Source organism: Neovison vison, chromosome 1, assembly GCF_020171115.1.
Source record: "Neovison vison isolate M4711 chromosome 1, ASM_NN_V1, whole genome shotgun sequence".
Classification (NCBI taxonomy): domain Eukaryota; kingdom Metazoa; phylum Chordata; class Mammalia; order Carnivora; family Mustelidae; genus Neogale; species Neogale vison.
The window spans coordinates 12,365,606-12,377,839 of NC_058091.1; the positions used below are offsets into that span (position 1 = coordinate 12,365,606).

The 12,234-nt window shown below is 35.3% G+C and overlaps 1 protein-coding gene across 6 annotated transcripts in view; it reads right to left on the reverse strand.

Moving 5' to 3' along the window:
• The window catches only part of SCAF8 (SR-related CTD associated factor 8), a 152,944-nt gene that overhangs the window by 106,310 nt on the left and 34,400 nt on the right, over positions 1-12,234 (reverse strand). For all 6 annotated transcript variants that reach the window (XM_044243426.1, XM_044243435.1, XM_044243473.1 and 3 more), the window contains one exon: positions 9,502-9,546. In XM_044243426.1, coding sequence (XP_044099361.1) covers positions 9,502-9,546 — 45 coding nt within the window. The remainder of the gene's footprint in view (positions 1-9,501; positions 9,547-12,234) is intronic.

Consider the following 12,234-nt stretch of genomic DNA (forward strand, 5'->3'; position numbering starts at 1 on the left):
GTTCAGACATTGACTATTCCACACCATCTGTCTCTGGAATGGCATTTTAATCTATTTTGGCTGTTCCATTCACCCAATTCAACTGCCAATCACCTACGTTCCAAAACAGTATTGCATAACTGGCTTGAGTGACAAAAGCCAAAAGGATAAATAAGGTACCGTTATAACCACCCCCCCCTCAAAAAAATTGTTTGATGACTTTGAAAAGCCACACACAAGGAAAACAAAAAATTCAGGAAAGAGCTCTAGAAAAAGCATTGCCAACATACTCATTAGAAATCATCTGAAAACCTTTTACAAAAAGTTTTCTGTACTAATGAGGAGCACTGTAACATTCTAAATACACGGAGCCCAAAGTTTCAAAAGTTTCCTCAAATACCACATCTATAAGAAAGATAAGACACAACCATTATGATTCCAGGAATCTATCCTATTTTTTAGCTGATAAATGTTTCTCAATCTTCTTATCCACCACCCAAATTGAGGAAAATACCTCCTACTTTCTTGCCACAAGCTTTTCTTCTAGCCTATCTGGTTAGGGAAGCACAATGAAGAATCCTTTTAGTATCAAGGTTACTGCTCCTGGTTTGTCACCATATCCAGAAGTGTAAGAAAACCTGCTTTCCAAGTTTATGTTAATTAACATGGAATTATAGCTGCAAAAAGCAGCTTCAATTTTTGGGTGTAATTAGCTAAGTATCTCACCAAAGTAATTTCCTAGAAATCACATATGGCACTAAAGCACAATTATATTCTTGAAAAATCCTTGGAAACCTGAGTACCAGTCAGAACAGGATCCTCAATCCACCCCTAAAACACACATACATGTTTCTAATGGCACTTTCGGCTGAGACAATGAGTGATTTCATTCTGCAAAAAGACCAGACGATGTTCATCTACTATACTTCATCTGTTTCTTCAAATACTTAAGAACCTTATCCTTAGATTCTTTCTTACATCAAGAAAATAAAAAGACCTTTAGCATCAATTCACAAGTATCTATTATAACACTCTGACTATTAAAAACCTGAAATATTTCGTAAGAGGGCAATAATGTTGGTGTTTGGATACTGAAGTTTTAAGTTTAACCTACCTAAAGGTTAAAAATACCTGCTCTGTTGTAAATTATGGTTTTTGAATGCCTGAAATAGTATTCCCTCGTGTTCCTAAAACATCTAGCATATTCATCCTTCAGTTCATGGCCAAGGCTATCTTCCTTTGACTACCATACATCCAAAGAAATATCAACCTAACTGAGCAAATAATTTATCTCAGTAAAGAAAACTTAAAATTTAATGAAAAGCAGGACATCAACTTTGTTAAAATTTATCTAGTCCCTAATGCCACAAATATAGATAAGTGATTAATATTTATTGATTGACCTGATTTACTGGCATCTTAATTTTGCTAAAGACAAAAAAAACAGACATAAATTATTTCATATACATGATTACCTTGACAGCGAGATTCAACAGAATTTTTAAGTTGCTTATAAGAGCTTTAAAAATTAATACTGAGGGGCGCCTGGGTGGCACAGTCAATTAAGTGTCCAACTCTTGATTTCAGCTCAGGTTGCCACCTAGGGTTCTGCTATTAAGCTCTGGGTGGGACTCTGCACTCAGCAGGGTGTCTGCCTGAGATTCTCTCTCCTTTTCCCTCTACTCCCCCCACCCCATGCTTTCTCACTTTCAAATCTTTTAAAAAAAATACTGAATTGTAAGTAATGAATGTACTAAATTTTTTAAAAATACATCTTTTTCACTGATTTATAACAAAAACGCAGTTTACAAACTCACAACATAGAAGAATCATGAGAGCACAAGATAATAAATGGACCTTTTGAGGCCTACTGTGAAGATTCTGAAAGCTTCAAACATATATTAGCAGTTTAGTGATAAACTATAAGGCCTAAGGGGAAAAAAAATTTCTTCATCCATGGTACCTTCAGATATACCTATATTAAGATGTGTAGAATAATTTTCCCTCACTTGTAGAGTAGGCATTTTTGCCACACAGAATGGGGGGAAAAATCTTAAGTATAACTTAATGTTTTAAAATAACTTAGTAATTGGTAAACTTAGCTGAGTCACCAACTATAAACCTAAGGAAAAATTAAGACCAAGAACCTGAAATGTTTCTTCAATTTCCTCTTCAAGTTCTATCAGTACTGAATATACAAGAATCCCTAAGACTCTCCACTGGTATAAGGAATTTTTACTCTAAATAATAATAATAAAGTCATGTCATATTAAGTTTTCAGTTATATCATCTTTAAACTACATCCTAGTAATTTTCAATTTCTTCTGCTGCAGAAATAGTTTTGTAGAAAGAAAGTCAATAACACAGGGAGAATCCACTTTTAAACATATTATGTGACTTTCATTCTAAGGTTATTCAAGCTATTACATGAACACCATTAGAAGTCAAGAGTTTTTTGGCAAAAAAACCTCTCTAGGTGACCTGCACCACATACTTTGCAATATATAAACACACCTTATATAATGATTTTATTATTAGAATTTTTGCTGCCACTTTCTGCTCTAAAAGTTAACATTAGGACACCTGGGTGCCTTGGTTCGTTGGGCATCCAACTCTTGATTTCAGCTCAGGTAATGACCTCAGGGTTGTGAGATCCAGGGGCTCGGCACTGGGCATGGAGCCGGCTTAAGATTCTCTTTCTCCCTCTCCTTCTGTCCCTACACCCCTGCTCATGCATTCTGGAGTGCTTGTTCTTGCTCCCTCTCTCTCTCAAAAAATAAAAAAGTTAACATTAAAGGAAGTAGAGCTACAATGGTAAATACAGGAGCATGTGGCTGCACTTGCAAAGCACTGAATGGTACAGACAATAGCTTTTAAGTAAGGGCTATTCCCAGGACACGGTCATACCTAATACTGTATGAGTTCTCAAAGTGAATACTGGAGAAACATCCTCTCTTGTTTCTGGGAGGAGGTAGAGAAAAGGAACCATTTTGAGACAGCCAGCAGCATTCTGTTCTTAACAAGGTATATCTTAGGAGAAACTACTTAACCAAAGCCTGATCTGCAGGGGTTTAACCAGAGCCTCATTGACCTAGTGTAAAGAAATTACAGCCATCCTGTCCTGCCTAAGAAGGATTAAGAAAAACTGAGAAGCATGTGTTAAGGCCATGGTCCAGAGGTACAGGCTCTATAAAAAACCTAACATCATACTCAATGATGACAAACTGAAAGTTTTCCCACTAAGTATGGGTGACAACCAGGAATGGATACCCCCCCACACTGCTTTTCAACATCATACTGGAAGTCCTAGATAATGCAACAAGACAAGAAAAAAAAATATAAAGGTATACAGATCAGGAAGGAAGGTTCAACAAGAACTAAACACATATAATACTCTTAATTGAGCCTGTGAGATCTTCACTGCTGACTCTGAACCTCTATCTACGTGTTACTTAAGGAAATAACATTTAACTATAGAACTTAGAGATACAAAATAAGTGGAAAGACTAAGTGGTATTTTTCTTTTAAGATGGCAAACATACTGTTTTTGTGTTGTTTTCAAGACTTCTGTTGATTCAAGTTTTCCTAAAGGTGTGAAGCTGAAAGGGATGATAGGGAATCACTAATTCCTTCCCTCTTTATACTTAGAGGGTCGTGGGCACCCAAGCAAGGAAGCAAGAGGTGGACAGGGCTTTGATACTTCACTGACATAAAGTATCATCATTTAAGAGAAGGGAGGAGAAGGGAGAAGGGAGATGACAAGGAAGAAAAAAAAGTATTATCCCAGTTCCTGATGAAACAAATCTAAACAAATCCAAATTTAATGTACAGCTTAGTAAAATATTTCAGATTAACCTCGATGTGATAATACTGAAAGTGAAGAAAAGTAATAACAGTTTGTAACTAATAATAACCTAATATTTTTTGGTTTGATAAAAGGACATTTTGCTCTTTGATTACAGAAATTCATTCTATTTGATGAATCCTTAAGAATCTAAAAAACATTCTGACAAAGAAGATATAAAGCTGGCTGGAATTTAACTCCTTAAGTAAAGGTGAAATGAGGGTAGTATTTTTTTTAAATAATCTTTAACTAAGACTTAGTAGATTGAAGAATTTAAGTCTAACAATATTAAGTGTGGGTAAAGATGGGAGCAACACAAACACACACTGAATGAGAGTGGGAGTATGATTAGTACAACCATTACAAAATTTATTTGGAATTATCTAGCCAAGTTAAAGAAATACATATCCCACTACCCAGCAATTCCACTGCATAGAAATAGAAACCACACCAGGATAAATATGAAAGTGTATTCTCAGCAGTATACTGTTCATAACTCCAAAAACTGGAAAACACACACACACACACACACACACACACACAATGCCTATCAACAGAATAGATAAGCAGAAGATATTCACGTAATGGAATATATACCAATGAAAAGAAACAAATACTTTTGGGGCGCCTGGGTGGTTCAGTGGGTTAAACCACTGCCTTCGGCTCAGGTCATGATCTCAGGGTCCTGGGATCGAGTCCTGCATTGGGCTCTCTGCTCAGCAGGGAGCCTTGTTCCTCCTCTCTCTCTGCCTGCCTCTCTGCCTACTTGTGATCTCTGTCTGTCAAATAAATAAATAAAATCTTTAAAAAAAAAAAAAAAGAAACAAATACTTTTATAACCAACAGGAATGAATCCTAAACATGTAATACTGAGTAAAAACAACTGTACACTAAAGAATATGTAACAAGGATTCCATTTATTTAAAACTGAAAAAAACTGAAATGTAACAAGGATTCCATTTATGCAAAACTGAAAAACTGAAAATTGAACTGCTTTAAGAATGCAGACTTAAAGAGTAATACTATGTCAAACAAAGAACACGACTAACATAAAACTCAGACTATGTATTACTTGGGGAGGGGTATGATCAAGAAGAGGCAGTTGGAGACTTCAGCCAAAGTTCCATGTCTTGCACTGAGTGGTGGTTATACAGGTAACTTAAAAAAATTAAGCTACGCATATTGTGTCTTCTGCACTTTTCTGTATATGTGTACAAACATTTCATATAAAAAGAAACATTTATATAAACTTCCTTGAGTTCTTAAACACAACAGACAAAACCTTCTCTTAATGCCTAACAATGATAAGCTCAAGATAGATTTTAAATGTCAATTTAAGGTGTATGGGATGAAGAACTGATCAAAAATACCCCAGAGCAGAGTTTAGTAAGAAGTACATAAGGCAAATGAAAATCTGAAAATTTACTGTTTTTAGACTATCTGTGGCCAACTGCCCAAATCTTTGCATACCCCACACCAGGGGCAAGAAGCCAGAGTAAATTTCAAGCAATTTTCCTGGCCTATGGGAAATCATCTTCCACTATTAATTTACTTTTTCATTTATTACTCTCATTCATTCCTCTATAAATCTCTCATGCTAAACACACACTCACAAATAACACAGTACCAAAGCGCTGCAATTATCTCCCCACTTTTTGCACTATTTGTCTATGATGAATGAAGGAAAAGTACAGACAAGCTAATGTATGGTGTTCTGGGATGAGAGGATACCCAAAATTATAAGCCAACATCATTAAATAATCCTGCACATTTTTCTTAGATCTTTCAATTGACTACATGTAATGTACATTACAAACAGACTTTTTCATAAATGTGTTAAAACAGTATTTCCTACTACAAACAATACCTAATTCAGGGGTTTTACAGATTACGTTCCACAGAAACAAAGCATGTATGCAAGGATGTCAAGGGTTATGGGGCAGAAAAAAAAACAGGTGGAGCGGGCTTCTGGTTCCCTGCCGCCATCAGCACTGCGGCACTTTTACTCGTGTTTCATCGGCCCCTCCACCCCGCCCAGAGTAAAGTTCCAGGGAGACTAGGAAAGAGGGAAAAAAAGGTTTCCTCTGGTATTAAAAAAACCCATATACAATCTGGAACTTCATCAACACTAAAATAAAATCTTTGTTCTGCAAAAGACCTTGGATCTTGTGTTAAAAGAATGAAAGGACAAGCTACCAACTAAGAAAAAAATATTTACAAACCATCTCTCTGACAAAGGGCTTACATCTAGACTATTATTCACAACTCTGAAAACTTGACAGTAAAAAACCACCCAATTAGAAAATGAACAAAAATGAAGAGACATTTCACTGAAAATGCCAAAGTAGCATGTGAAAACATGTTCAGCATCATCAACCATTAGGTAAATGCAAATTAAAGCACAATGAGACACTACTATACACTTATCAAAATAGCTAAAGTGGCAACACCAAATGATGACAAAGAATGTGGAAACTGGATCAATCATACACTGTTGGTGGGAATGTAAAATGGTACAACCATTTTAGGAAAGAGTGGCAGTTTCTTAAGAAACAACATGCACTTACTTTCCCAGAGAAATGGAAACTTATATTCACACAAAAATCCACAGACAAATGTTCCTGGCAGCTTTATTAATAAAAGCCCCCCCAAAATGGAAGTGATTTAGATGGCTTTCAATGGGTGAATGGCTAGACAAACTGTGGTACATCCATACCAATGGAATGTCAATTAGAAATGAAGGAGCCATTAGATACATGCACAATTTGGATGGATCTAAATAAAATTATACGGAACAAAACAACCCCATTTCAAAGGTCTATATTTACATAACATTCTTGAAATGGCAAATCAGAGAACAGACTAACGCCCTCAGGAGTTGGGGGGGGGCGGCATGGGGATAGAGTAGAAGGTGGCTCTATAAAAAGGAGAACATGACGGCTCCTTGGGGAGATGAACTATGTTATATTCTGACTACAGTGCTGGTTTTATGAATCAATACATGTGATTAAATTGCACAGAACTAAATATACATACACACAAATGAGTGCATGTAAAACTGGTAAAATCTGAGTTTGGTGGACTGTATGAATGTCCTGGTTGTAGTACTTATGTTATCAAGACATTACCATTGGGAGAACCTGGGTGAAGAGTATGTGGGATCTCTCTTTACCATAATCTAATGCAAGCACCATCTATTGATTAAATAACACATGAATCTGCAATTTTCACAAACTAGCTTAAAAATGCACTCACGCAACTCAATTTACCATTAACTAACCCACTGCTGAATTTCTGTTTTAAACTGGGTAGGGGTAAAGTATTCAAATTTCTGCCCAAACACTGACTGGCAATGTCATTCCTCTTTGGTTCTAAGTCAGCCTTTAAGATCAAAAGTCTCATGCTCTACTGACTGAGCCAGCAAGGTATCCCTCTAAGGCAGACTTTAAGGTACAACAGTGAGCTGTTGGGACTGTGACCAACTGTACAAGTGATGGAAGAGCTGTACAGATCGTTTACCTCATTCACTATGACATAACAGAAATGTGGATGAACCTCTTAACTATGAAAGATACCATTTCAAACCTCTTTCAGGCTGTGGAGAAACGAGGTGAAACTTAGAACTCAGTATATAATGACCGAAGACTGTGGAGGGCTAGATAACTGAAGCTCCATTAAGACCATGAAAATGAGATTCTATACAAAGCTTCTCTAAACCTGACTGAGAAGTATTTCTTTTAAAAGAAAAATCAAAATATTGTGCCAGAAATTACCCCTGAAGGTTATACATTCTAAATGGAGAATGGCATACCTGGGACTTCTAACTTTCAGACTGCACGGGTGAGGCATAAAGTTGTTCATACTATGTTAGGTTTAAGTCTGTCCTACGGTCTCTACTAGGAACTCTTTTTAAAATGTGGCCACTGGAGCCTTCATATAATTACCATATTTGAACAGTTCCAAACTGTACATACTGTATGAGGCTTCTCCTCTCAACAGGTTTCTTATTTCTATGTGGAATGTTATACCTTGGAATGTCTTGTAAAGAGAGATGGAATTCCACCTTTTTTTTTTTTAACTTCATCCCCTCGCCCCCGCAATACCGACTTGCTTTTCCAGACTGATTCTACAATTATCTCACAATGGAGATAATTCTGCTCACCCAAGGTTTAAGATTCTGAAATATCTTATTAAAAGTACCCCTGCTCTAAATAAAAATCAGTAAAAAAACATTTATTGGTAAATTCGTGTTTATCCCTTAAACCCTTATTATTCAAATTGTGGTTTCTAAACTAACAGCTTAAGTATCCTCTAAGAACAGGTAGAAATGCAGACTCTCAGACCCTTGACACACTTAGTGAATTCAGAATCTGAATTTTAACAAGATCCTTAGGTAACTCCAATGCACCAAAAAGTTTAAGATGCACTGCTTTAGACATTCGAAACTTTTTAAAATAACTTTTAAAAGTTTTAGAACAATGAAATTTTCCAATTGCCAACATTTCTATTATACTGTGATTTACCTAAAACAGCATACTTACTATATTTTACTTTGCATCTCAGCCTCAATTCACTAGTTGTTCAACTCAAAGTATGTTTTACTAATACTCTAAGTACTGAGAAACCAAGACTTCAGAAAAAAGCTGAATCACAGAAAGATTAACGGAACTGATTTACTCAAGGTTACCGACATGACACAGTCAACTGACTGATTCACATACCCTTCTCCTTGTCAACTATTTTCAAAAAACACTGCAATCTTCCTGAATCCTTAAATGCCATATACCACTGATTCTCAAACTGGTACTGGTTACATCCAGGAACATGAACATGGTCAGAGTACAAAACCTAAATTCAGTTACAGTAAAGTACAAATATAGTATCATTTTTTAAGTTTTAAGCTGTGTGCACTCCTGCCAAAAACTGTGGCATGAATAGGGCACTGATCACCAGGAGAGCAAAAAACTATAATCTAGTCACCTTGGACTCTGCTTACAAAAAGCATTATCAAATGTGTGTAAGACAGCTAGCTGTTTTCAACTTCATTACCCTCGCTTACCCTAGATAATGGAACTTCAGGTCTATAAAATAAGATGCTGAGATGTATAATGTCTTAATGCATGAGACAAAATGAATCAGCAGAAGAGAAGTAGCGGGTAGGCAATGTCTTATCCACACTTTATCTAAAAGATATAGATATAGATATAGAGCTGCTCTCTAGGCATTCCGCTAAAATGACAAGTGAGAATTAACAAACTTGAAAAATCATATGTACACCATTTTTTTCAGGGGACAGATGCTCATATGGCACTGCAAATTAACAAGAACATCTACCTGAATGAAAGCTATTGTTTTCAGAATTATCCAAAAAGCACTATCATTTCATTTTATATGCTTACTTACTTACTTACTTATTTAAGTAGGCTCCACACTGGTGGAGCCTAGTGTGGGGGGCTTAAACCCTGACATCAAGACCTGAGCTAAGATCAACAGTTAGACCCTTAACCAACTGAGCGACCCAGGCACCTTTATTTCTTAATTAGAAAATAAAATAAATGGAATCACTTTTGAATAGTCCATCAAAAACAAAACCTGAGTAGTTGATTTAAAAGATAGAGCACAAGACATTTATCTATAATTACAGTACATTTAGTGTACATATTGAAAATTATACTTACTTTCTGAATGAATTTCTCAACGCTCTGTACCACATGTTTATAGAACTAAAAAAAAAAAAAAAAAAACATGAAGTGTAATTTTAAAATCTGTTCAATTAGGTCTGAATTTTTCCGTTAAGCACAGTTAGTTTAACATCGTTTCAAAGGTCCATCAAAACAATGAATTTTAATCATGAATTTTGAGACCAACAGGTCACTCACCTTCAGAAGCAATTAACTATGATACCTAATTAGTTAAGGTTTCTTGACATGCATACATGGTCAGTATAACTGAGCACTGAACATAGGTTTGAACTGTGTGGGTCCACTTACATGCTGATTTTTTTTTTTTTTTAAAGATTTTATTTATTTATTTGAGAGAGAGAGACAGTGAGAGAGAGCACGAGCGAGGAGAAGGTCAGAGAGCGAAGCAGACTCCCCATGGGGCTGGGAGCCTGATGCGGGACTCGATCCCGGGACTCCAGGATCACGCCCTGAGCCGAAGGCAGTCGTCCAACCAACTGAGCCACGCAGGCATCCCTGATTTTTTTTCAATAAACACAGTACAATACTGTAAATGTATTTTCTCTTCCTTATGATATTCTTAATTCTTAGTAACATTATTTTCTCTGACTCACTTGATTATAAAAATGCTGTATGTATTACATATAACACACAAACTAAATGTTAATCGACTATTTATGTTATAGGTAAGGTTTCTGGACAACAGTAGGCTATCAGTAGTTAAGTTTTAGGGGAGTCCAAAGTTATACATAGATTCTTGACTGCACAGAGATCAGCACCCCGAACAACACGATGTTAAAGGGCAAACTGTATATCCAAAGTCTGTTATGAGATACAAAAGAATTTTAACACAGTCCTCATAAAATCATACTTTCGCATACTGTTAGGTTGACAGTAAAGTACCTGTAATAAGCATACTGGCGGATGTATATTCCTCCTTTCATGGAAGGAAAAGATTTCCAATGGTATCATTAAATTAGGGTAATACTAGAAATATCAAATAACTCAAAAAATAGCATTAATAAACATATGCAGAGGAGTTGTTTTGAACTTCATTATCTCGTTTCTGCTGGAAAGTGGAACAAGTATATATAATAAGATACAGGGATGTATAAAGTTCTCATGGATTAGCTAAAACAAACCAACAGAAGTGAATATACAGATTAAAAATGAGTTAATAGGATGCTATCAATTATAAGAAAACAGGTGCAAGTTTTAGAAACAACACTATGAATAAACCTAAAAAGGAACAAATTAGAAATTACAGATTAAAAAAATTATAAATTAAAAGATATCTAAAATTTGTCCTTAATAAATTTTAATATCTTAATGGCAACTGCATAATTAGCATATTTGTTTAAAAAACTTAAATTGTGCTTCTACTTATACTTTTGACCCCAGGAATTATACTTTTAAAGGACATCCCCTTAGACTGAAGAGACATATGAACATTCCTTTGAACTGCATCAAGAAATCCAAAAATCAAAAAGAAAGGAAAACCTCATACTCATAGTCATCAAGTCAAAATGTACAAGTTTAAGACTGGGTGTAATTTTCATACTATAAAAACAGCTTACTCAACAGTGTTAAGTCACTTAAATAAAAAAGCCAAAACAACTGCTTAAAAGTAAGCATTACCTTAAACATTTAAAAGCACATACAAAATATTAATTACACATTGAGTGATTTGTACTAAATAATAAGTTCTTTTGGAAAACATCTTGATAGTTCTCTTTGCTTCTAGCTACTTTACTACACGTAATTCTGAGTAAAACTGCTTACTAAACTTTAATTCAAAGTTTACCAATTCACATAGGCCTTCTTCCCCAACAGCTATTTCGTGAAATTTTGCTGACAGTGTGCAGTGTTAACAAGCACCCATTAAAATAATCATGTCCCTAATCACTGATAAAAAAAAAAAATTAGTGACTTACCTCAATATAAAACAGTATCACTTAAAACTGATTTTAAAAAGCAGCTCAAATCTCAATTTACACATGTGCTAAATGCAGTTTAAAATAATATGATACTGCAAAACAATTGGTATGAACTCTTCAAAAATATCAATGGTATGAAAAACAAAGCAAAGGCTGAGTATGGCTCCATGACAAGACAAATAAATGTAATATATGATCTTACTGGATCCTGAAATTTCTTCTATGTGGTCAGTGTACAATATAGTTACTTAAGAAATGTCTTTGTTCTTAAGAGATTCAAATTCAAGTATCTAGGGATTAAGAACTATTATGAATGAAATCTGAAACTATCAAATGATTCAGCCAAAAAATGTGTGTGTGTGTGTGTGTGTGCAGAAATAAACCAAACTGTAGCAAAATGTTAACTGGCAAATCTGAGGGAAGACTAGGTGTTGGTCATTATAATATATATTTCTTAATTTTTTACTTATAAATTTATAATAATTTATATAAATACTTAATAAATAATTTATATACAAATTTATAAATCTTTTATTTATTTATTTGACAGAGAGAGATCACAAGTAGGCAAAGAGGCAGGCAGAGAGAGAGAGGAAGGGAAGCAGGCTCCCCACTGAGCAGAGAGACCGATGCGGGGCTGGATCCCAGGACCCTGAGATCATGACCTGAGCAGAAGGCAGAGGCTTAACCCACTGAGCCACCCAGGCACCCCGGTCATTATAATATTTTGCAACATGTCTAAATTTTCAAAATTAAAAAATATAAAGCAGTAACAATAAATCAAAATAGTACA